Here is a 27132-nt window from a genome sequence, read left to right as displayed (position 1 = left end):
AGACCGGAGCCCCCGGTGCCCCCCCATCCTAACTCCCCTGTACTAACACCTGGGTAGACATATGGGTGTCTGCACAGCACCACCAGCAGAGGAAAGTCTAAAGACATACACTTATGTTCTCTCTCTAGTCTTGTTGTGCTCCCTCTATTTCTATCAATCTCTCTCTCACAATTAAATTACATTCAATTTAAATTAAAATGATTCTTTATTGCTCGTACTTCCCAATGAATTGTATTGCCGGAGCAGGGATGCGGATGTGTAATACACAACACAGTGATAACAAGAAATAAATTAAAGCAGCGAAACAATGATGACTGTTTTTAATCATGCAAATATCAGAGCAGTGACGTGTGAAAAATGAAAAATAGATGGAAAGAAAGACAAAAAGCCTTACCAAAACACGCAAACCCCTCCTCCCTCTGTCAAGCTCATTTGTTAGTCTACCAGGGAAATGTGTGGCTCTGGAGGGTCCCTGAGAAAAGCCCCACACACAAAAGACTGAGCTCTTTCTGTTGTTACACACTTTATCCACCCCTAAGGGCCTGGATTCATGGTTCTTGCATGTTAGGGTTGACCCCTCGCCTGGTCACCTTTATGCCTGTCAGTGGGGCGTCTCACACACTGCTCTTGATATCATAAGGGATGTAGTAATCTGATTACCGTTTGCTGCCGACGCTTATTGACGGAGCGACCGACATTGTGTGAAGCACATTCGGGTTTAAACGGTCAGTGATTTGTGAGGATAAGACTGTCAGCCTGTAAAAGGAATAGTTTCAGGCAAAGTACTTACTCTCCTTCTCAATCATTGTTGGACAAGTGTATTGGCACTTATGTAACCCTGTGTCATGTGGGGAAGGATATTCTTTACTTGTATGATGGGCGATAAAAGCTAAACGGCGCTGACAAACTGTCTGTTCTTCAGCTACCTTCGTGATGTCCTGTCATTCACAGGAGAATAACAGCTGACTTGTGAAACACACAACGAAACGATATGTAAACGTCGACTGACTGCCAAGCCTTTCTTTGACTGTCAGAATGAAAAGTTGAGCGGTGGGAAGTACTTTCATGTCAGTCTGCCTTTTGTTATTCTGGACGGGGACAGCATTGTCCGCAGTCTTAGCTATGAAACAAGAAACAATGCCCCCCCCCCCCCCATCTCCTCACTGGCCTTACTATTCAAATTCCATCTGAAAAATTGGAAAAAGTAAATCAATAATGTTGCCATTTCTTAATGGAGACGAGATTAATGGGACAGGCTTTTATTGACATGCTGCAGTTCCATCATGTCTTGTAAGACCCAGGATTCAAATGAAAGCAAATTAAATAGCAGTTACCTCTGCTAAGGTATGCTCTCATTCCATCCAGCCATTTGTGCCCTGGAATTAGGTTTTTTGTTGCATCAGAAGACCGTGTATCTTTACCACACTGATTTAGTGGGATAAGATCCTTCAAATATACATGTTGCATTGCAATTGTGGCTTCTAGAGTTCTCATAGAATCTCAGCGTTAAAGATTTGTGGTACGCATTCACAAGACTCTTCAGATGCTATCTGTTACTGGATTAACATGAAGTAAAAAGACAGGCTAACTGCTGCTTATCAAACAGTCAACATGCAGTCCGGCATTGTTTTTGCCGATTCGCCTTGAGAGTTATTCTTGTGACTTTTGATAGCGATTGATTTTTTTGTTGTTGTTGTCTTTTCTATTAATTAATTTATGCTTGCTACGTATATGAGGGCTCAGTTGAATTGACTTTAAATTGGTTTAAGCTAAAGACGGGTGCAGAATGGTAAGCCATACCTTTCAGTGGTCAGTTACGAATTCTAAGCAACTGCTATTTAATATTTCTCCTTATCGATACAACGAATACGCAGAAGGAGGGCGGCGCCTGTTTCAAGGGCCCAGTTTACCTCATCTCCTGCCTTGCAGTATCGGCCCTAAATAATTAATTGTCAATTGGATTAATGGGCGTGTAATGAGTTTGTGCGGTTCCCTGCTTGTCCTGAATGTGCTGAGAGTGGAGAAAGCACACTCTCTCTCCCTCTTCCCCCCCCCCCCTCCCCCCCTCCCTCCTCCCCCGTCTCTCTCTCCTCCTCCCCCCCCCCCCCCATCTCTCCCTCTTTGATTTTTTTCATACCGGTGCACGGAAAAGGGGCCGGACTGTGATGGATTACCGCTCCGTTCCCTCTCTCCCCCGCACTTCCTACTCTGCTCACTGTCCGAAGGGCTGCAAGGGCAAGCACCCCCTCGTCCTGCCTCGGGTGACCGCACACTGCCCCCAGAATCAAAAATTATTTTACCAGCTTTGCAGGCAAGCTTGTTGTGCCCGTTGCCTGAGAAGAGGCAGCGTTTTTCGGTAAACGGAACCCTCTGTCGTTTGAGCGGTTTGAGTTGTGGAAAGGTGGAGCCTTGAGAGGTGGTGTATCGCTCCTCTCTGAGATGAAGGAAGGAGGACTCTGGGGGAGTCTGTCAGGGTTTCAGTCACGCCACAGCTGTTTTTGCTTTTGTTTCGTAACAGTAAGCAAAGCACATTCATTTTTGAGGATTCCTTTTTGAGGAGACCGTGTGCGTGCTGTGTATATATTTTTATTTTCTTCACATTAAAATAAATTAGATTGTGCTGATGAAAGCTTCGGCTTTCACGGCATGTGCCGTACTCAAATAAAAAGCCATTTCTTCAAATAAACAATTTGCATGTATAATGAATGTTCACTGTACATGTATAATTAGAAGTGCCAATTACTGATGGATAAGATCCCTTTGCCTGAGAGATTGACTGTGAGGAGAGCCAAGCTGTCTCTGAAACTCAGGCAAGACTAGGGGGGGAAGGTAACAGGGGCACTGCATGTACGATCCCCCAGAGAGACCGAGCTAGAGAGGGAGGGGGACACAGGAATGGAACAGGGAGTGGTAGAGAGAGATTCAAGGAGAGTGAGAGAGGGTAGACTGGGAAATGGAAGAAGGAGAAGGGAGATGGAGTGAAAGAGACACGTGTACAAAGAGAGGAAGGGGGAGATTGGGAAAGCGATATAGTATGGTGGGAGGGGGGAAAGAGTGATATATTCTGGATGAAATAAAGTTGAAGGTAGGTGATTGGGGGATGGGGTGCAAGAGGGTAAGGTCATGGAGTATGTGGAGTGTCTTGCGTTGGTGAGCATTCTCCTAACACTGCAATAACCTTGGAATGGTGCGGCCATGTTGCTGCAATTCAATGACAGTGTTTTCAGTACAGTACAGCACATTAATTCCCTGTTGGGTGGAGGACTCGGTCTGTTTACAGGAACAAGGCTTCAGCGCTAATGACGGGGCTGGATGCGTAGTCCTGATTTACAGCTAAAAAGCGTTTAGGAAATTATATGGCGTCAAGTAGGCTACTTTTAACCCGATTCTTGCAGGCGACGTCATTAGAATGAAGTTACAAATACAGTACAGAGTGAAGATAGCCTAAACAGCGCCTTTGTTTAAAGTGCGTGTTGTGCGCACGGTACTCTGACCTGACCGGCTCTACGTTTGCAGCGATAGCTTGTCTGCTTCTCTGATAAGTGCCTTCCGGTGCGTTCCGCTGCCTTTGCTGTTTTGGATTTCCCTTTATTGGGAGTGTAAACACAGAGCAGCTCACCCTGGACAGTCTCACTCTTTCAAAACTACCTTCTTTCTTCTGAATTAAACTTGAGGCCGAAGACAGAGAGAGGATCTGCTATGGTCGAACTCCATGCACAGCGGCCTGAAAAGCTCTTTTGGATGCGTCCAGCGCTTTTTCACGTCACGGTTGTTTATGTGGAAAAATTCCTCCAGCTGTGGCCTGGTTCCTCGGAGGAGCTGGTTTTCTGGGCTTTTCGTGGTCACTGCGCCACACCTCTGTCTCTGGCCTGCACAGGGCTTTAAGGCTACTTGTGTCCTGGTGCATACCCCGAGCAGCTAGTCTCTACAGCATGACCTGTGTTGGTTGCTGGAACACGAGCTTGTTTTGCTATTGAAGCCCATTGATTCCTTAAAAATCTGGAAATTCAGCTCTTTAGGCTTTGCAGATCTCTGTAATTGTTTGCTTAATAGTGCACTTTTTTAAAAGACATACCGTTCTTTGGTAACATGTTTTGTCAATGAAGGACACTGAACAAATGTCATGACCTGCTGGTACTACAACAAGCTTGTGTTTCGAGGTACAATGCAGCTTGCCTGAGGTTTTCTGTTGTGAACCAACAGGACAGTGATAAAGCTCTGTTAATGTCTAACAGAGGCTGTTTAGATTACAATCTGAACTCATCCTGTCCCAAACCAGTCAGTGACCATGGGTCAGAGCAGCATTGCCTTTTACAAGTCACCCTCATATAATTTTGCTCTTGAGAGGCAACAAATCCAGGTTCACTGTCCTCCTGGAAGCTGTTGGATAGGACTACATTTCCCAGTATGCTGAGCTCCCTGTTATGCAACTGCTGTGCTGAGGGCTAGGTCAGATGCCTGACCCATGAGAGACTTATGCCTGTCCCCACCTCGTTGCAAGATTCCATTTGCTGCCTGCCTTCATTCCTGCTTTCAATGTGCTTTTGGCTCAAATGTGCTTATCAGCTAGCTGGGCCAGTTTTATTGGTTAACTGCGAAAGGATGTTTGATGAATAAAATTCACAGTTTGGCTAATTTATGGTGCTTTGAATAATATAGCCTAACCGTTTGACACAGTTGACATGTGTTCAACCTTATGTTTGCCTACTGTGGGCTGGAAGCTTACAGTATCAAGCAAAACATTCTTAAAAAATAAGTGTTGAAATTGTGCTGAAGTAGTCCTATTCATTACTTATACCAGACCATTGTGGTGTATTTTCAGAGTAATCAATGAAAATGGGTTCGCTGTGTCAGTTAGCTACATTAGCTAGCTATTTGATTTGGACAGCATATGGAATCTATCAAGGTCATGCTACCTTCATTAGGCTCAATGCTCCTTACTTGCAGGGCCTTATTTTGATGAGATTGAGCATCGCATAGTTTTGCTTTCTTAGAGACGCAATAATATTATTTGTTTCAGTCAATTTTTGAATGTCAGTCTATTTCATGTAACTGATGCAAGTTACACCACTAGCTTCTACACACATTTGAAATGGTGCACTGTAGTGGAATATCAGTATAACACCTGTTCTGAAGTGGTCCGTAGTCAGCACGGCACAGAACAGCCACGCTGCAGACGCAGTGCACACCCGACAGGGCCCTAGAGGAAACGGGCAGGCCTGTCCTATGGGAACTCGCGCACAGAAGCAAAGCTGGGGACTGCCGTTCCAGTTGTTGTCTCTTGTATGTTCCGCCACCATCGCTGTGGTTTTTCTGAGATTTCCCACCCGGAGCACCCGTTGCTGAGCAGAAATGGCGCTAAAGCCGTGGCAACGTGTCCCACAAGAGACTAAGCTACCTGACACAGCTAGAAGCCCTCTTATCTCGTTACAACAGCGGGGCAATCTGACAGATAGAGCCATCCTGGGAACTGTAGGCCGCTCTGCTTAGTTTTTACGGCTTGTGTGTGCGTGGAGTCTTGGGACACCTTTTAAGCTATGCTCCCTGAGTGTGTCATGCACCACAGGGGCATCTGAAGAGGCTTCAAATGTCTGCAATCCAAACCATGTGTAAACGACCTCTTCATATTTGATGCCATTGGGCTGATAAAAGCCTCTTTGCCAGGCACTTAAAAGTTAATTACCGTAATATGCTACAAAATGGTGTTCGATGAAGATCACATGTTGATTCACTCTGTTTTTAAAAGGTCAGCCATGGCTTTTAGAAGACTTTTAGTATGAAATTACAGTTAATCATCCTAGCAATTTAATATCTGTTGGTGAAGATAACAGTAAACATTCTGAACAAGACAAAGCTGCTAAAACACATATTGTCAGTAATTAAAGGTTCTCTGAGACTTTGGGCCAGATTTACTAAGCCTATTGTGGCGATTTTCAGGCGCACATATGACGCATTCTGCCCAGGAAACATGCGTGTTATGTATGAAACTGGCACACAGGGCTGGAACCGCAGTATGCGTGCCATCTAGGTGAATCATCGCAAGGTGCACTTCTCTCCTTAATGCATATGCATTTGAGGGTGGATCGTGCAAGTAAAGGGTGGAGATAAGTGGCTAATTATGTATTGCTAAAATATTTGAATTTACTAAAGTTGACGCAATTAACTAGGGTCGATTTGTGTGAAATTGATCCGCCGCTAAAGAGCAGGTGTAAACCAAGGTGCAGGCGAGACAGATATTCAGGCTCTGAATCTTGAAATAACTTTGCACTGAAATAATCATTACAACAAAAATCACACTATTTCAACTCCCAAGAAATTAGCAAACTGATTATTAATATTAAATGTTAATTAATAATTGCAGCCAAGCAATAATTAAGGCTGGGTGTTTGTCACAGAAAATATTTTTAAAATAATTTATGAAATTAACCATTATCTAATGTGAAGCAGTGTGAAATGACTGTAACATGCTCAACCATAGTGACAGTAACAAGTGTTTGAAGTTTTCAAATGCATTAATATGCTGCTTTTAATCCATCTTTTTGCCTTTATCAGAACAGTGTTAGAAACAGAGCATGCTCAACTGGCATTGCTAAAATAAAAAATAAAAAACAAGGTTGTGTGTGTTTTTATTAGCTATTCTCCAAAACAATCGGGGAAAGACTTCTGTGACAAACAACCAGCCATACAAATAATTACACTTCTGGGAGAAATAAAATATATCATGGAACCTCCATTCCCATTCTATCCCGGCAATATTCAAGCTCATTGCGACATTACATTTTGCATTTGATTCAAGTGACAATAGGTGCCACAGCTGGAATATGCACACATTTTGTCTGGCACTGGATACGCTTTTACGTGGCAGCCGATACATGGATATCGCCACACGCAGTAAAGATATTCAATGCACTGAACACGTGTTTTAACTGCGCTGTTTAAAATCCAGTTCATAGGCAGTTCCAGATTGCATAATGAGCTGTAGTCTTCGCAAATATGACATTAATTTCAGGCAGAACACCAACATGCCCTCCTCTTCAGGCCTCATTTTGCGCTGTGAACTTCATGTACGTAAATCTGGCCCTTTGTGTTGATTTTTTTGTACTGCTGGTATTTAGGTTTACTTTTTATCTTGGAATTTCACAGGTAATTTCATTTTATCACCTGAGATGCAAGGTGTTTTTTTTCAGGACACTTGTTATAAGGACATACTGTGTGTCAGGGGTTTGTGAAAACATTTTACTGTCAAATGTTGATACCATAGCCTGAGGCATATTCTCGGTCTCATTTAACCACCGACTCCAGACATTAAAAAAACATAATTGCTACTCTCACTACTTTTGTACCATCTTTTTCTCTCTCTTTCTCTCACTCTCCCTGCCTTGTATTCCTGGGTTGTATGTCTGTGTTTGCCATTAGAGATCACATTTGCAGCAGACTTACCCCCTTTACTCACACTCTTTCACTGTATCGACATAGTATACCTGGGCCTGTCTCTCCCTCTCTCTTTTTTTTTTTTTCTTTCTCTTTCTCTCACACACTCACTCTCTGGCCCTCTGCATGGACAGTGGACCTGGCCCAACATTTGCTCACTCGGGAAACGATGACTCTCTCTCCCTCCTTCAAGGTGCAGAACACTGGGCTCCATTGTGCCCCCTGCCCGTCTGAGATTTCCCCTTTGTCCCACACAGCATTCCAAACATTTCTGTGTATCTGTGGGGCGAGGGAGTGCAGATCTAATCAAGGGAGTTTGGGGGAGAAATGGAGAGTGAGAATAAGAGATAGAGAAAGGGATGAGACCAAGAGAGAGCGAGACAGAAGGGTCTCTGCTTGCCAGAATCACCCCTAGTCCCCTGATAGCCATGTATCTCTCTGTTCCTAGTATGGGGAGGAATGTGGGTTCAGACACGGAGACCCTGAGACCTCTGGTTCTAGCAGAGCATAGGGCAGCATTTGTTCAAAATGGCCGCCTGCTGCTCTGGGGGGTGGGGATTATAATTGAAAACATGTGGTCCCAATTGATTAGCTCCACAAACCTCACTGTTGTTGGCGGAGGCGGTGAGCACAGTCTGCTTTTCTGTCACGGGTCACCGGTGCAAGAGCACAGGGTAAGCGAGGGGTGTCAAAGTTTTGTGCTTTTTTTATGCTCAGTTCATACTTCGCTGTCATGAATCCAGGTTATTAGCATCTGCGGAAGACCCCGTCTGTTCAACCGCCTCACTCCAATTAACGCAACAGACTGATTGGCATGTGAGGCTTTCTGCTTGCCCCAATCAGTGAGAGAGGTGTGATTTCTCAACTTCGCTGTGAATAATAAGATGCCTGGGCTCTGCTGCCTGTGCAGCAAAATCAGGTAGGGGGAGAAGGCAATGGGTTAGCACAATGCCACACTTTTCCCTCCTGCTTTGCCACGAGATTCACATTGCACCTCTCCTCTGACACCACCCTTACACTGCTCTTCTTTGTATGCGGTTGCTGAACAGGAGCGGACTGGTTTTAGGACATTCCTGGTGGTGGTGGTAAATCATGCTGTTCAGAGCTATAGCTGGAGCCGTCTCTTCCAGACAGAGACAGGCTTGGGTTGAGCTGTTGCTGGGCAGGGTGGTATCTGGCGCTGAGGTTTAGTCCCCGGCCCCCCGACTCACATTGTTGAAGTAGCGCAGACTGGCCCAGTGTCAATACACCGAGAAATGCCAGGAGAAACACTGAAGAAGTCCACTGTCTGCAAAGCTTCAACTTTTGTACTGCACTACAGAGATAAATCGAACAAAGAAAGGTTGTTTGAGTTCATTGGCTGCTACAGCCTTAAAGCTGCAGCCTTGGAGCTTTTTTGGTAGGATGGCGATTGGCAGACTGTCCACAAAATGGCGTGTGTTGTTCCCACCATGTGCAAATTCTCTGGAGTGACAGCTCAAGTACCCACTTTATCGCCCTTCAGTGATGCCTGATAGGGCCTGGATGAAATCAGGAGAGGTGATTCGATTCAGCCAAACGGCACAAGTGGAGATGCTCGCAGAGGACGTCTGCCTCTTTCGCCCCTCTCTCTGCGGTTTGATGGCTGCTGCCGCTGGCGCTGGCCCAAACCCGGTTCCCGAGGGATCCTGCCCGGAGCCCTCCCCCCCCGGTCGAGTTTCCCACCGCTTTTAATACCCACTCTTCCACATGCCACCGAAGATAAACCACCTCGGCAGATCTGCATTCACAGCGTCTGAGTGATTAAAAGCCATAAATTACCCGCACATTGTGCTCGGGGCATGGAGACCTGAAGAAGCTTGGCGGTCAGCGGGGAGCGACCGGACAGGCCAGAGGCACCCTCGTGGAAACCGCGGTCAGTCAGGCCGCTCCACCATTTTCAGTCGACCTCACGAAAGCCGCGTTCCCGGTCAAGCCGATCTGGTCACCTCCTTTCCCTTTTCGGTGCAAGAGCCCGACACTCCTCCTCAGACTGGGGGTGGGGGGGAAAACAGCAATGCGGCTGCGGAAAGCAGTGCCTGCTGGGATTGTCGATTGACTGCAGAGAGCCGCTCTCTCCTGCAGACGGTGGAAACTGCAGCCGTGAGTGGCAGCTGTTCTAAGCCTGATAAATATGGGTGCGCGGGAGTCCAGGAGACGGATCAGCTGAGGACACAGTCTGTCTCATTTCTGAAGCTGGGGGGAGGGGGGGCAGGCAAGAGAATAACAGCTCCAAGTAGACATGGCCATACCTTCAGCGTTTCAAGAATCTGCAGGCACTTTTAAATAACAACTGCAGTTACATGTGTAATTAATTAGACAACTAGTCAGGTTTTCTGTGGTTGTTAATGCAGGATTCTGCCATTTCTAAGCTGAAAAAAGAGCCAAAATGTTAGAAAAAATAGACTGTGTTCTATAAACACATATATTTTGTCTTTTTTTGAGTCTCCAATGGGCAGTGACCCACACTTGAACCACAACAAATAAGATTTAGGTTGTTTATTGATCATTATTTACACAGCTGTTGGTAGCTTTACAAGATTCAAAGACAAAGTGTTTGAATGAAACAAAAAAGTGATTTGCTAGCTTGCTCAATGTGATTAAATTGAAACAGAAATTTGATGAGAATGCCAAAACATTATTTGTAGTTTATTTCACCCCGTTAATCCTGCTGTTCAATCCCGCTTCTGTTACAAGTGTTTTAATAAAATTATGAGTGACATACATACGTACATACATACATTTATTGTGTCATTATTGGCTTATGGCAAAAATAATTATTTTCATCAGAACCCATGTGAATTGGTGTAAAACACAGCTTTTGAAACATCCTGCATTCAAAAGATACCGTGTTCGATGGACTATCAGCAACCGAGTGCCCTTCATTTTGTGTCATATCTCAGAATAATATATTGTGACTACATACTGGGAATAAAGCATTCTTTTGTGATCATCTTTTTTTAATTTTCTCCCCTTCCCCCTAACATTCAGCAAGTCCTTTTACATTTGTATCGCAAAAAGTATGACAAATTAGGCAATAAAGCGTTATAAAACAGGCAAACAGTTGTATGGCAATGTATATGAACAATATGCTCAGTTTCACTGTCCACAATATGTACCGCCAATGTGTACCAAACACACAGGGCTTGAACTCGATACATAGCCCACAGGGAAATCATGACATTGACGTCTGTTGGTACGTTGCTTTACTGTGTGTTCAGTGCAGTGTCTGAAAACATCTGTCCTTTGGGACCGTGAATGATGATGAGACAGAAGGCTTTTTTAGTGCTGTGTTTACCAAATCTGACATTGGCCTGCATTGTGTCCTCGCAGGCTTGGCGATCAGTTCTACAAGGAGGCCATTGAGCACTGTCGCAGCTACAATGCCCGCCTGTGTGCCGAACGCAGCGTCCGCCTGCCCTTCCTGGACTCCCAGACCGGCGTGGCGCAGAACAACTGCTACATCTGGATGGAGCGCCGCCATCGGGGGCCAGGTGGGTGGTGCCGGGGCGCTGGTCAAGCTCGGGGATCGGGTCAGGGGCAGGGGGAGCTGTCCGTGCACGGTGACTTAGTGACTTGGGTTTTCTAACCGATTATTTTGATTTGCCATGGAGAGCGAACTGAAAGTTTTGCCACAACTCAAACCCTTGTTTGAGTTCTGAAAATTGTATTGTTTGTGAGAAAGTGGTGTGGGTGGAAATGAGCAGAAATCAACAGCCTGGTCTTCTGCTGGGCTGAGCACAATGCCAAGGCCATAGGAAGCCGTCATGATTCTGATACCTCCAGCTACATGAAGTTTACCAGTAAAGCCATTCTAGCATCTGATAAACCAAATCAAATACTGTAGGATTCAGCATAAGAATCCAGCACTAATGCTATTGACATTATGCTTAATTTTGAGGGACATACAGTATTTAAGCAAGCATTATTCTCTCAAATTTTTATTTCAGTTTAGGTACTTGCCAAGTCCCCTGCCTAAGTATGTCAAACACTTGTTTAAATCTTTTTCACTGTGAAAGGGCCTCCTGAATCTGGTCCCTTAACGTCCTATACCCGTAATTAGTTTTTAGTGAAGTTTTCTGGGAGAGGTATGCGGCTGTATACTGTGCATGGTCTCTCAACTCCAATTTCCTTTTTCAGGTTACATAAATAACCTGGCGTCCACCCTTCATTAAAAAAAAAAAAAAAAAAAAAAACCTGAAACCCAACCCCCTCCATGGATGAGGGTTAGAGGGGCGGTTTCTGAAGGCTCAGAGGCGGGTCAGTTTGGCAGTGCGTTCTACAGTCTGCACAAACTTTCCCCCTCAGCATTGTGAGTGCCCAGGTTGCAAAAGACTGTGTCATGTTACCATCTGACTACACCCCGAACCTGTTTACTTTCTGAAGGGCTTTAAGATATGGCTGGATAATAATTCAAATTCAGCTGCTGGAGGGAGCAACAGTGTGCATACCAAAAATTGGATGCAAATAGACTCTGTATCTAGGCTGCAAAGTCCTTGGTTCCACCCTATACTTTGTGGCCGACAGACTCTTGTTTGAACACATTGGTGCTGGTTTGTCTTCTCAGTTAACCATCTGCTTCCACTGAAAGTAATAACTTGCAATGTACTGTATCAACCCTACTTGGAAGCTGTAAACAGAAAATATGAAAAATGTGTATTTGAAACAAAGGATGGAGGGATGCCAGAGAAGTACAGGCAAACTCCGTTGTGTAGCTCCACGCTGTCTGAATGTGCTCCTGGCTGTAACAAAGTAATGTATACACATGTCAGGCCCTATATGGTGTGAAGATAATACAAAGTTGGGGGAAGGAGTGAGTCACATTGAAGCTAAATGGCAGAAATGAGGGATCGTTTTTACGGTGCCTAGAGTGTCAGGGTGGTCCTTAAAGTAGTCCGCCGTCCGTTTGTCTGTGTGCAGGATTGGCAGCGGGACAGATGTACACCTATCCGGCCCGCTGCTGGAGAAAGAAGAGGCGGTTGCACACCCCCGTGGACCCTCAGCTGCGACTGTGTGAACTCAGACTTGGTAAAATACCCCCCCCCGTCCAGGGATACCCCCTCTTTAATTACACTCCCTCTGCTTACGCCACTTTTTACTGGCAAGGGTTATCTGAAGAAAATGGCACTTCACCTACTCATTCATTTATGTGCAGTGTGGATATACAGTAAATTAGGTTACCGTGCCAAATGTTCCTGTGATGTAACCTGTCACTGCAGAGTCGTCACTCAGCTTGTGACCTTTGGACTGGTAAGTTGTTGGTAATTGTTGTTGTGTAGTCAGGAGAAGGGCACAATGTAATGTATTAACTTGTATAATAGTGACTGTAAGGAATGTTCCCTGTCTGTCTGTACAGAGCTGAACTGGCCTCACTGCAGAGCTGCCCCCCCCCACACACACCATTGTCTAAAACTCATTTCTTTACTCGCTCACCCATACTGTCACTCCCGTCTTGCCTCTCACTCCCACGGTCCCTGCCGTGTCACTTTCTTTTTTTATCCCTCTCTTCTTTCTTTCTGTGATTCGTTCGCCACCCTTCATGCCACCCTTCCCCTCACTCCTTGTTACTCACTCACTCATACTCATTCTCTCACTCACGCCCCTCTCCTGTACAGTGCAGTGTAACCTGCACATTCCTTCGGTCTGTTCAGTTGAGGCCAGCTCGAGGCCACAGCCTGGGCCCCATCTGCCTCTGATTACCACCTCTCCAGTTTCACCCCCTTCTCATCAATGTCCCTTTTCTCTGTCGGCTTGGCAACAGTGCCTCCTATCTGGCCCCAGCAGAGGTCATGTAACTGCTCCAACCTCCAGTCAAAAAGCTTGCCAATTCTTTTTTTTTTTTTTAAGGAAAGTTTTACATGTAAAATTCAGTCCTGACAAAAGAACTTCTCTGAAGTTAAGCCTTCTTGTCATGTAGGACACAATTTATCCCCCAAAAAGGATACTGGAGTACCAAGCTGAAGTTAACCGGTATGTAAGCATTGTCTCATTTGGAAGAATGGTGTTTTTATCCTTCTCTAACACTTCATTCGATAGCTTTCTCACTGCACTGGAGTGGAGATCGGTTCTGAGAAGGGGTTTTAGGAGGAGTGTGTGAGGGGTTTCATAAGAGGAACGACTGAAGACCATTCTTTCTCACACTTCCTTGGATATATTTTCCTCAGAGCACTAGTGACTGTTAGTGACAAACTCGTCATGAGGAGAAAAACCAGCTCCAAACCCCAGCTCAAACCTGAGAGGAAGAGGTTGTAAGCGAAGTGCTGGCAGGCACTCAGACAAGACCGACAGAAAACACAGCTCCTTGCCTAAATGTGGTGCTTAGTATCCGTGCTGTCATATTTTGTGATTTTCTCAGGCATAGAGTCAGGAAATAAAATGAGACTCCAACAGAAGGTAACAAAATGGAGCTGAAACCGAATCTGTTTGGTGGGTAGAGTGGTGTGCCATTGTGGCCTCATGGTTAAGGAAGTGGACTTGATGGCTGGAAGATTGCAGTTTGCTGTTGTACTTGCTTTAGTTCAAGTGTTCATGTGTATCCAGCTGAATAAATGTCAAAGTGTTAGTTACCCTACAAGCTTTTGTTTAGAAAACACATTTCATTAAAAAATTTAAAAAAACGGTAATAATACAACTAAAAAGTCACTGCTCCCTGCTCTGTGAAATGAGATCCTCTATACGAGGCTGGTGACCGCTCAGCCACAACTACTGCACACGGTCAGCTTGGACGTGCTCGGAACATGCAATTCCTTTGGGATATGCTTGGGTATGAACAGAGAGGGTTGGTGCAGTGTAGTGTATTGGCACACTGTTTGAAAGTCTTAACAAAATGAGTACCTACACACTTACACTCTAGACATGTAGATATTAAAGTTAAAACATTTATCTTGTGAACAAACATTAGCCAAAGCCGAATTAGGCTGAAGGGGAATAGTGTTAAAACACCCAATCCACAGTGGTACGCATAAGGCTTATTGCAGGTTGCAGTTGGGTATGTAGCATTTATACAATCTTTATATGCATCCGTTCCTTCTTGTTTACACTTTTTCATTTGTATCAAAAATTACTACATTTGGCTCAATAAGCAATGATTAATAGAACCCAGTAAATATATATTTTAAATGTCAGTAAATTCTTGCAGTGGTTGCAAAAATAATTTACTAAAAATTTACATAAATAGTCAGTGTTTCTTACATGCATGTTAAAAATATTATGTTTATGTACAGATTTTAAGAAAAGAATTAAGCTCCAATTTACTTTTTAAATATGAATGTTTCATAAACTCCATTGACCTCAATTGAAACATCGGTTTCACAGCACAGAACCGATTTTGATGGTGAATTTAGAAATGTTACTGACTCTGAAGACCAATCACCTGAGCCACATGATTTTGCACTACAGTATATTGCACAGACTCTCCCCAGTTATTTAGTGCCATAGATCTTTGGGACATAATCAAGGAACTGTGCAGTTCAGTTATAGATTACAGAACAGTAGTTATCGCTCTGTATTTCCTGTCATAGAGGATAGTCTTGTGGAACTACTCCCGATAGGATCAGCCTCATGCCTTTCATTTATTTTTATTTCATTTCCCACTCAATTAATGACGGACATGAAGTCGATCCTATCGGCCGCAGTTCCATGAGATGCTGCTCCCCCAGTCTCCTCCCAGGGGACAGGGAATGGGGGGGGGGGGGGGGAAGAGAACTTCCCCTCTATAATATAGCCTGGGTCTGCTCCAATATTTATTCTTCTTGCCCTTATGCTATTGTTCTTCACCCAGGTGGATTTGGAGTGTGTTTACAGTTTTACATTTTCCACACTTGAGCAGTGCAGGTAAACAGTCTTAACCGATTGAAGAGTAGGTTTTTTGGAATCCCTCTCTTTGGTATGGGAGTCGGTGCACTCCTGGCAGTGGAGGTGGACGTTGAGGTGCTCAGGGGTGGGGACTCAGCCTGCATGCAGAATCACCTGCTAGCAGACAGGCAGCTCTATTTTAGTCCCCAGCTCCGGGGGGGCGGGTTGGAGAGAGGGAGGAGGGGGTATATGTGCCGTCTCGCCGCTGACAGCTGAAAGTCAACCTGCACAGACACAATGGGGGAGTGGGGGGTGGAGGGAGGGAGGACAGCAGAGCTCTGTGCTCAATAAACACAGCTTAGTGCATCTGCAGGCTTCACCTAGGAACCTCATATATTTTTCATCTCGCGTCTTGCTCTCGTCCTGCTGTTATGAGAGATCACAGGAGAGAACTGGCCCTCCTTTCATTAGAAACACTGCTGGGGTTTAAAGGGCTTCCCTTACCTCCAGCCTGAGAAAGGTCATTCATATACGTTTCTCTCCTAACCATTTCAACTCTGTGCAAACATCTGAGTGTTAAAGAATGGGGAAAAATACAATACGCACCTTAGTATTGAAACTGATACTACATTTTCAGTTTGGGAATTGACCCCTATGACTAGAGAAAAAAGAAGTGTAAGGGCAGCCTGCCAACCCTGCAGTGTCTCCTCCCCACCCTATCCATCCTTTCATCTCATGCACCTGGTGTGTTTCATGTTTTATTCTTTCTGACATCCATGTCAGCCTGACAGGAGAGACTTATGGAACAAATTTCCTGACTTGTTTGAGTCTGTCAATTGCTGCTCGTTTCTCACTGAAAAATGTGCGTTAGTTTAGCCAAGAGCAGTTAGATTTTTATAGAAATAATTAACCAATCGTTTGAAAGTATAACGTTTTTGGACTTGGACTTGATTTCCACCATGCTGATCAGTTAGGATAATAATTTAGTCACATCTTTCTTTATGGAGCTTTGGCCACCCCCAAAAACTGCTCTACTCCGCTTTGCAATGCAGTCTAATGGGGCCACACAATCACGCCTTTAAATGGCAGTAAAATAATCTCCTTCAAAATAATAACTGCATAGCCTAATGGGGATATTCATTCACATAATCTTCCCACAGTCCATTACCAGGTATTTGGTGTTTCAGTTGACGGACTGCCTTTTTAATGGAAGCATACATTGTTCTCAGTGAGAACTACAGCAAGCAGAGGAAGCGGCGTGCCTCAACTCTTCCAACACCCCCCCCATGTGCATGAATACAGCCTGCCACAGTGGAAGTGAGAAAGTGCTACACTGCAAATAAAGTATTTTTTGGAGTTTGGAGCAATAACTGCTCACAGTTATCTAGTAAATACATTTGTATGTGCTAATCAAGCTTTTATTTGGTGGAAAACTGCATTTAGAAGGAATTTCAAGGCTCATTTGTTTGGCACCATTAGACCGTTTTAGCAAAGCAGTGTTGAGCAGTTCTCAGGGTGACCAGTGCTCCACAAAGAAAGAAGCAGCAAAATTATTTTAGGAGAAATTGGTCTAATTTGGGGGACAAAAACAAAGTTGTCCTTTAAAGAGAACAGTTGGACTGCCTGGCAGCCTCATCGTGGGCACTGAGGGCTGGGTTGACCCCCTTGTGTCTGCATCCTGTAGTACTACCCCAGTGATTTTGACCCCCCTCTGCTACTTGTGCCCACAGAGGGGGAGCTGGCACCCAAGAAAGAGCCCTTGCCCATGGAAGGCACCACCTTAGAGGCACTGCTGAGAGGCGAGAGCCTGGAGAGGAAGAGCAGCAACAACAACTCCAAGGAGGAAGAGAGTCTGCTGGAGATCCAGGTGGGGGCATGGGATTACTCATTGGGGGCGGCCTGTAGCGTAGTGGTTAAGGTACATGACTGGGACACGCAAGGCCGGTGGTTCTAATCCCACTGTAGCCACAATAAGACCCGCACAGCCGTTGGGCCCTTGAGCAAGGCCCATAACCCTGCATTTACAGGGGATTGTCTCCCCTGTCTGTAGTCTGTACGTCGCTCTGGATAAGAGCCAATAATGCAATGTAATGTCTCTGAGTCACCAGACATATCCTCCTGGAGGGTAACAAAATCTTTCTGATTTAACCACTATTTGGATTTCAGATAACCTCATCTGGTCCTGGAATTGTCAGTTGACAAACCCTGAATTGGGCACATTTGAGTTTGACTGTTTAGGACTAGAGTTGCCCATCCCTCAATATGGTATATACTGTACCTCCGTTGGACCATGCAGAATGGTAAAAGGACAGATTCAAATGTACAGGCGCTTCTGTTCAAAATACTCGCTTACTTCTCAAGCAGCTTCAGAGTATCACAGTCTCCAGTGACAGTAGAAAGCAGTAATGGCTGAGGGACTCTCTCTCCCTGAAAAACACATTTGATAACAATTAGAGGTCTGCATTGGGCTATAAATGAGACCAGAGCCTGCCAAAAGCCTAAAGTCTTTATAGCCCAACCCGAACCAGCCCCGAAAAACTCAAATTCCCTAAAACTAAATTCTGAAGTCTGAACCAGATAGAGCCTGGTCACTGAAGTAACAAACCAACAACACCATACGGCACAGTATAAAATAATTCAGTGCTTCCCACAGGAAAGCTGCTCGTGAAGGTGCTTGTGATTGTGGAGGGGGTGAGCAACATTTCTACCAGCTGTTAATAATGATTGACAATGATGCAAAACAAAGCTTCTGCTTTTTGTAGAGTACCGTTATGCTCTACTAGCAAATTAAAGCCACTGTATTTGAACTTGCACGCTTATTTTTTTTTAAACATGTTTTTCCTGACTTTGACTTTGAAGTTTGTTGCTTGCACCTCAGCAGACAAAACAAACAGCAGAGACGCAATGCCAATATGTGTTTTTCAGTATGTATTCATAATGATCACAACAGGTTAGCCAGCTTGCTTTGTGCCATTTTCCCTTCTGTTAAATGTAATATTAATACATTTGTCGCAGTTTGTATTGATCAGAACAGGTGGACTTCAGTACTGATTTTCTTCCATTCAACATTTTGTTAGGAAGTTTATCAATCCTGTGCTGTCAAATACATCTGTTTTAATACTACAGAACACCTGGCAGAAGGGTTCCTATGTTACTATATTTATACTTATGGGTTGGCAGCAGGCCTGTCCTGAGCACAGCATACCTTCCATGCCTTCTGGCCCCCTCTGGTTCCGGTCAGGATGCAGCCCTCTAATAACAATTAGACTCGGCCCATTGGACAGGTGGCGTATTTGTATTGTATTTGTATTGTATTTGTATTTGTATATACCTTATTTTCTTCCTTTCTTCATCGTTCTGGTCCCTTGCAGAGGGTCCTAGAGGCAGAAGAAAATGGAGATGGTTTCCATGACGATGAAGACTTTGAAGTGGACACTCCGAAAAGGAAGCATAGAAACAAGGGCCGGGTAAATGTTTCAGAAAAAAGCAGCTTTAATTGTCCCCATTGTGAAAATACCCTTTGGATCTATCACATCATGTGTCCATACCAGTATCATCCAGCTCAGTTCATATAGAGGACAGTTCATGGGTTGTTAAGTTAAGTTGGTTAATCACACAGGAGTGGTATATACCAAGACAATACTGGAATTTCTAAAAACATGTTTTCACTTTCTACAATAAAGTGCAGGTGTCTCAATACTTTCTGAAGCCACTGTATTGGCAATGGCAGGGATAGTATGGAAGTCTCAATTGACCATAATGGAAGACCATTCTTTTAAAGCCATGCAGAATTCACCAGTTGGTATAGAAGGTATTGATGCTAAGGGTTGTTCACCATACAGCAATAGCTTCCTGTGGCACTTTAGTCAGTACAGTGAAATATCTTGGAAGTATCTTTGAATTTCAAGGGAAGTAACCCTTGAATTTGTCACAGTATAAAAAAAAAAAAAAGTTACAAATAAAATACAAAAATGTTTGAAGATGTAGGGAAAATTGAGAATGTTTAAGACATTGTTATTGTTTTTAAACGGCAAATTTCAGTCTCATAAATGGAAAATGCCCGTTGCCACTGACTCAAATTGAAAATGATGCATCATTGCGTGATTAGCACTCCGTCCATTCTCTGCCTTCTCTGTGCTGTTTTACTGGAAGCGTTTCTTGCAGTTTTGAATCTCTGCCCAGGCCTCTGTTGGCAGGGAATGGTGACATGGCTAATGCTCAGTCATCACAGTGACCTCAACCGGTTGATTATATGTCATTTTTACACGGCTCCCACAAAAGATGGGAAAAACTGCCAGCAAGCTGGATGAGATAAGAGGGGCAGATATGATGTATGCCCAATTTTGAGTTATCACATTACAGAATCCCCTGCTCTGTCCAGATCAGATCCATGGCGAACAATGATTAATCAAAACTGACAAAATTATAATAGTCCTTCTTTAAGCCTTTATTCATCTGGATGCAGGGCACTTAGTCCTGCAGTTTGTTACAGAACCAGCAGAAACTGAACCATGTCAAGATGTCATGTGCACCGTTGTTTTTAACACTTGCACTTTTCCTTTGTTGTGTCAGTTTGAAATTTGTGACCATTTGTTTCCACCAGGGGAAATTCCTCCAAACTGAAACTGCTTTCCTTTTGACAGAATAAGGGTTGGTGCAGTACCTCAGTCTGATGGAAACCCAGCTGAGGTTTTCCAAATCTGCATCCGATGCATTTTGAAGAACAAAAAAAGTGCTTTTTGAGATGCACCGTTATTACCAAAAATGTGTCCTTTGATGAACATTGTCAAACGCTGTGAGCTTAATGGTATTGACTGGACATTTGCCACCCTGTGTGAATGCATGAGTGAATGCATGCATGTCCCTAGTGGGGGCGCTGTCCTCATTCGTTTCTGTGGCTACAGGGGCGAGGCTCTGGACGCAGGAAGGCGGAGGCAGCTGCTGTGGATGATCAGGACAAGCCATATGTCTGTGACAGTAAGTGCCTACTGCATGCGGTGGACAACACATATGCTCTCAAAAACACACCGGCAGTCCTAGCTGACGGCAACAGTGCATTATGTGGAATTGCATTATTAAAGCGTACAATAAGCGGAGCCTATTTAAACATGCAACTTTGATGAGACAATACCCCTGTTGGGGACAATAATCTGCTCTAGAATCCTATGGTAATTCTTATTTTTAGAAAATATTATTCCATCCTTTGCTTGCCCCCCAGGATGCCTTTGTAAAGTTCTCATAACATTTTAAGTCAGTTTTCTATATGCAGAAAATGAGACTATCCACAATCTGTAAGATTTGCACTTAAGGAATTACTGCTGAAATATGATCAGTCAATGTTTTGTATCAAGTATGGATTATTGTGGCTTCCTCTCAAAATAGTGTAATCATACTAGTCTAACACAGTGTGGTATTCCTTCACTTTGGTTTTCTCTGTCCCAGGGAACGATTTATGCTCCCATCAATATTCTGAACGCACCAATTAAAAATGTTGAAGTCTTCCTTTAATTAAGCTGCTGCTGCTATCTGCACACTGTCCTATGCTGCCAGTTGAAATCCATTATTTGGAGGCTGCATTGAGCCTTTGTGTTATCTCTAAGTCACCTAATTTCTCAGTCTATATTGTGTCTCACTGGTGTGCTTGTTGAGCATTTACATGCTACCATGTAAGCACTTGCGTTTAAAAAAGCTGACGTTCTTACTGGTTTAATTTAGGGGTTAAAGCATTGTAAAAGGCAGCTCAACACAGGGAATCACCTGCTTGAGTGTTATTCTGTTTCCTCTCAGCACTCCAGTTGACGATAAGGCTTAATTTGTCAAATATATTCTTCTTCAGCCTTTTATTCTCTGTGAGAAACTGGGTAGTCAGTGCTTCTCAGAGAGAACAGACAGTGCTACAGAACATAATGTTAATGTTTCACCACTCAAGGCATTCCTTTAATCCCTTAAGTTTTTTATATTTTTAATATCTGTTTTACTGCAGATAAAAGTTCTTGATCAGAATATATTTAATTATCAGCAGCAGGATTTCATTAAAATTATTTGGTCTTAAACCCAAAAAAAATCTCTGGGTTTAAATTCCCTTTTCACCTCACTATTTTCAATTGCTTGTAAAACATTCATTGATATTTTTTTTTTTTTTAAACATTTCTGTCAAACTATGTGTTTTCTATTTAATGTCCAGTTAATATTGTGGAGATGTTGAGGAAGTCTGCAAGAAATCTGCCAACAAAAACGCTTTCAAATTGAATCTCGCCGAACTGTGAGAATTGTGAGACTACTTTGAGATAGAAAAACACATTTACAAAAATCTTGATTTATGGCTTGGTTTGTGGTGATTGATTTTTCTGTCATTATGTGCTGATAAAAAGGGCAGGCTACAGTATATAAGATGGCTGACTTGAACACATTTACACCATTTTCACTCTTTTCATTAGAGAAGAAGGGTACTTAACTTTGAGGAAGTGTGGATGCTTTGCATAATTTCACACATAGTAAAGGGATCTGGTGTAAGTGACTGTGGTCACCTTGGGTTCAAATGATCCTGTCATTCTGCAATTAACATTTTGAAAACAGGTGGGGGGAGGGGCTTGGGTTCTCTCATGTAATGCTAATTCCTTCTGAGTGAAACTTACTCTTGTTTTTTGTTTTTCTTTTCTTTTTTTTGCTTGTGTCTTCTTTGTTTCAGACAGATACAAACAAAAGCATAACTCAAAAACTACGGCCTCAGGTATCTGGCCTTGTTGCCTTCTTTTCTTCTGTGGGGAAATTTGGGCTTGATTAAGGACACCATCACAGACTGCCATAGTTCTTCTTTAAACTGTGAGATCAACGTGGTTGCACTCAACATGATTCTATTCTGGAATATTTTCACACCCGATGGACCATTCAGATCTACAGAATGAGCTTTTGTGATTGTTTCTCAGCTGCTGCCACACTTTTTCCAAAGTAGATTAACTGGTCATTCCAGCAGAAAAGATCAAATTCCATTGTGGAGACAAACATGTTTGGTCCGAAGTCCTGTGGGTTGCTATTCTCATGTGCTCACTCCTCTGCTCCTCACTAATGTCTTTCTGTTGGCCCTAATCTCTCAACCCAATCAGTAAACCAGTTCCTCTTATTCTGGGCTAAATCTTCGGGATTAGTCTGTAGGTCAGAATGAGGGGGTAGAGGACAGGAACTGTCAGAATGTTGACTTGACATTGCAGTTGCACTATTGAAGCGACATGCAACTAAACTTGAATAATCTAGAATTGTTTTTAGAAATAATTGTATACTTTTGTTCAGTATTGTGGTAGATAATATCATCTATATGATGCAGAATGTGATAGTTCTGTATATTCATTTTAAAATAGTTATTTGTTGTACTCATAAATATCATCATTATTGTCCATGTACCCTTTCCATTGTCGACCTATAGAAAAGCTTAGAACCACCTTATTCCTCTATGCAGTGTGGTGTAGAACAAAGCCTGGCATCTGAACTAGTGATTTAGGTATGTAGTGATGTGTTGTCATAGAAAAATGAGTTGTGAAATAGTTTTTGCTGACATTCCAGGGCCATCACCTGCTTTCAGGACAATCAGGCTTTGGTGAAATATTACTTTTTCCAAGGTGAAAACAAAAAGGCTCTGTCCACTTGGACCGAAATGCAGTGGTTAAGCAAAGTTCAATGGACGTTTGCAGCTTTCTAAAATGGTGGAAACAGGGCTGTCCTAGAAAATACAAAGAAACATACAGGTCCATCATCTGTGCATGATATTGAGACCACTTCATGCTTTTTTCTCGAGTAGCAGCTGCTATAAAATAACGCTGAAAATGTTATAACATCATCTTTTACAATTCATTTTAAGGGCATCATTCAAATAATATTTTAATGTTTTGGTCCACACAATATTTAAAGAAATATTCCTGGAGATACTAACTCCATATTAAGTTTCAGTATACTTTTATTAGTACTAATGGCCTTTTTAACTCTCCACTAACATCTTCGAACACAGTACAATGCCAAACGTAATCTAGTTTCAGGCAACATTTAAGGAAACCTGTTGAAATATTTTGGGATCCCGTGACGCTACCAGGGGATTTCTGGGAAAGAAATCGGCCATTTGCTTTTTTATTACCATATTACGTATTGGCCAGATAAAAGCTCTAGATCTAAGGTCTTGAGGACTGGTACTGGTTCGATAAAATGGCAAAGCTTCTGGAGATGGTCCTGAAGAGTTCCCGTGTGTTTTTACCTCTCTCTCAGTCTGTGGGAAGCGCTACAAGAACCGTCCGGGCCTGAGCTACCACTATGCCCACACCCACCTGGCAGAGGAGGAGGGTGAGGACGAGAGGGACTCAGAGCCAGCCCAGTCTCCACCCGCTCACTGCCCCGACAACCACAAACGTAAGGAAGGCTCCATGTCTGCCAGCTCCCCCGCTGGCATTTACAGTGATCGCATTGACTCTTTGAGCCGCTGCTCGTCGTGCCATTCAGACCACTTTGTTCAGGGTGACTGACAGTGTGTTCATGAGGCATTTCCTGTGTGTCCATCTACCTGTGCCATTCACAGGTAGTGTCTGACAATGACCCTCAGGTCATTGACATCGATTTTGGATGTGGGCCCAGGCTTTGTTTGAAATTTCTCCTAATAAAAATATACTGTCTATAATCGTGTATTTCTGTGTGTGTGTGAGTGTGTGTGTGTGAGAGAGAGAGTGTGTATGTGTGTGTAAATTATTAGTCCAATCCAGTGTAAGACAAAACATAGAATTTTGTTTTAATTGTTTTAATTGAATTATTCGATTTTGTTTATGTAAAACATGTGCAATTTGTTGCTTCCTAATGTTACAAACTCTACACTGGGTCAAAGCATTAGACCACTCTCCGGATGAGTGACTCTTAGTTGGAGCCCTACCACACATGCAAGAGCTGCCTTTGAAAAGGAGCTTTCATCCACCTTTTATACGTCTTAAACCTTAAATAGTATGAAATATTGCTATTGCTATTTTTGCTAAAGCATGTTCAGGAGGAGATGGTCATGTACTGAGCCATGGTGCCCATAACAGTTCCCATCAGCTGATGCAGTGGTTCTGATCTCTGCTCCCCACAGCTCAGAAGGGCCCCGATGGCACGGTTATTCCCAATAACTACTGTGACTTCTGCCTGGGCGACTCCGGCTCCAACAGGAAAACGGGCCAAGCGGAGGAGCTGGTGTCCTGCTCTGACTGCGGCCGCTCTGGTGAGTTATTTTGTTTTCTTTCTCGTTCCGCTATCCCAGCATCCCAAGCTCTGCCTACCCCCCTTCCATTACAGCTTCACTGTGGCCAGCAGCTCACCAGTGCTTTTTGATTTGCTCCATCGCCTCTACAGCCCTCCTCGCTCAGCTAGGGGGGAGATCTCCATTAGGAAGGCAGAGAGCTCCGCTTCCTGTTTGCCGAGCCACGTTTACACAGCCTAGTTAAAGTTTTATTTGGCTTTTAAACGTTCAAAGAAAACCCCCCCAAAAAAAGCACTGCTGCCGATATCGCAAACAAAACTGAACTGATGCACCACTGACCTGTGGCACACTGACCTAGTTTTATTACTGGAGTCTTCACAGAGGTGTAATGAGTGTGTGGTAATAAAGAGGCAAACAAGGGAGCACTTTGCTCTTCTTACTGGATGTTTATAAATCAGGGCCTTGGGTCTAAAGAAAGCCGAAAGAACCCGGTAGAACCACCTCAGGGGGTCCAAGCTCTGCCATCCAGACGCGAGTCAGATCTACACTGATGCGTGGCAATGTATCAAACTGAAAGGCTGGTGCATTGGCTGTTTCACACAGTTGCTTTAAAGGCCTTTTTATTTTATGTTTGTTGCCCATGCAATTCCTTTAACCTGGTATCAGATCAATACTCATCCTTGGATAAAATTCAGTAAATTACGCACATCACTACTGCCTCCAGGATTCAGTTATAAAACACCAGATGGAAATCATGCATCAAACAAGACAGGGGGGGGGGGGCACAACTAGCTTGCCACAGCCCTCTTGACATGAAGTCCCAAAAGTCCCAAAAGTATCTGTACATGTTTGTACTATGAAATGGTGTGCAGTTTTGTTTGTGAAGAATTGCATTCATTTATGCACCATCCTTACAAAAGCAGTTGGCTGCAGATGTAAGGATTGTCCTTCAAAAGCTTAGCTTGTTTTTGTTCAGCATGATGATGGTGGTTGTGGATTTCGCTTCAGTGGCTGTTTTGTTTCTGTTCCATAGAGGAGTCTTGTGTATCGCATGTGTTCTAGACTCTTCCATATTATTGTTGGTGTGGACTGTTGGCTCGGTGGCTGACTGTATTCTGGCCTCTGCAGTTTTGTCACATGCTGGACCCGTTTCACCTGCAATAGTATTACCCACCGAACCTCACCATGTTTAAACGACTTACAGCTCTGTAGTTGCTGTGCTAAATGTATCAATTTAACATTTAACATACATTTTAATGCACACATACAAGCGGAGTCTTATTACAACCCCTAACCCAGAGAAGATTATGCATCCATGGGCGAGGAAAATGGAAACCTTGATAGTGACCTCATTTCCCTTTTTTTACGCACTGAAGGCAAGTCTGCAATCTTTTTTAATGAGCCAAATTAAATTAGCTGGTGAACGATGCAGTGGTTTTTATAGGCCTTTATAGGCCTCAAAAGGCCTGATTCGGGAGCCATGTCACGTTTTTGTTTAACGGGCTTTCTCATTGGCAACTTAGTTTTCACCTGTCACTCGGTTTCTTCGCTTTCATTTTCCATCCTTTTGTTTGTGTTCACACTGTAGTGTGAAGTCTGACTCTCTCAGTTTCTGTCTCTCTGTGCACCATATATCAGCATTGACTAGAGCTACTAGGCTGGGTGTGTTTTTCATGGTTAGGGACTGTTGACAGATTGGCTTGCTTTGAGAGCTAGCTTGTATGCAAAATACCTTTAACAGAACGCACATCCACTTCCTTTAAACTCTGAGGCAATTCTGTAAGAGCTCATTTTTGAGATGCCGCTGGGAAGTTTTCACTCAATTATATGTGGCCCAAAGGTACCGTAATGACTACTGTCAGTTTAGTATCACTTGCTATTGCTGTCATGGAGAGCACTAGATGTGTTTTTAATCAGTAACTGCTCCTAGCGTAGTCTATAATTATTGCAACATGGGCCAAAGGCTCATTTGTTACCTCGGAAACGGTTGTAAAGTGGGTGATAAGTATATTAGTGTGACGCATATCCATTTAAAAGCATCTCTTGGAAGGCAGGGGTAATGTTTTATTGTAGAAAGTTTATTATAGCATTTTATTTGTAATCATGTGGGAATGGTTCAATTTGGCCAATCTGAACTAATTCTCTTTCACTGTCTTCCTGAGGCAGTTTGTTTTAGACTACAGTGACTTTAAGGGATCGTGTGTTCTCAGAGATGAGGGAGGAGCTTGTTTAGGAGACGTACCTGGCTTCTGTGCAGGTTAACGTCGCTTTTGGTGGCTTCTTTTTCCAGATAGCCGATAGCAAATTCAGTTTAAATTATTGCAGTTGAGTCACTGCTGGGAATTGCCTGACTGAATTAATACTGATTTGCTTATCAGGCAACCATCTCTGACTTTGCTTACATTCACACCCATTATCCACACACTGCCAATTGTTTGTTGAAAATGAACTTTCAGGTTAAATACTTTATTCTAGTCTGAAAACTAGTGCAACTTTCAACCTTTGGCAATAAAACCTATTCTATCCAGATGTATGCTGTTGTGTAGAGGACAGTACAGCGACATATACGTGGAGTGCATTTGTATGTCTGTTCAATGAAAGCAGGTGTGCTACCAGCGCGTGGTGCAGTGAAATGCAGTGCTAAACAAGCTGTACGTGCGTTTGTGTGTGCTGCAGACAAAATG

At 43.5% G+C, this 27132-nt stretch overlaps 1 protein-coding gene across 4 annotated transcripts in view; it reads left to right on the top strand.

Moving 5' to 3' along the window:
- Positions 1 to 27132, top strand: part of LOC133123749 (zinc finger protein DPF3) — a 50834-nt gene that overhangs the window by 5613 nt on the left and 18089 nt on the right. For 2 of the 4 annotated variants that reach the window (XR_009708245.1, XM_061234262.1), the window contains exons 2-9: positions 10783 to 10943; positions 12370 to 12477; positions 16974 to 17110; positions 18615 to 18710; positions 20148 to 20220; positions 21932 to 21973; positions 23494 to 23634; positions 24341 to 24469. Coding sequence is in view for 2 of the 4 variants with exons in the window: in XM_061234262.1 (XP_061090246.1) it covers positions 10783 to 10943; positions 12370 to 12477; positions 16974 to 17110; positions 18615 to 18710; positions 20148 to 20220; positions 21932 to 21973; positions 23494 to 23634; positions 24341 to 24469 (887 nt within the window). In the remaining 2 variants the exon portion in view is untranslated. The remainder of the gene's footprint in view (positions 1 to 10782; positions 10944 to 12369; positions 12478 to 16973; positions 17111 to 18614; positions 18711 to 20147; positions 20221 to 21931; positions 21974 to 23493; positions 23635 to 24340; positions 24470 to 27132) is intronic. The other 2 variants (XR_009708246.1, XM_061234268.1) reach the window with 1 other exon arrangement.

This window comes from Conger conger, chromosome 1 (assembly GCF_963514075.1).
Source record: "Conger conger chromosome 1, fConCon1.1, whole genome shotgun sequence".
In the NCBI taxonomy this organism is placed as follows: domain Eukaryota; kingdom Metazoa; phylum Chordata; class Actinopteri; order Anguilliformes; family Congridae; genus Conger; species Conger conger.
The sequence above is the reverse complement of the archived record's forward strand: the minus strand, read 5'-3'. Positions and strand labels throughout refer to the sequence as shown.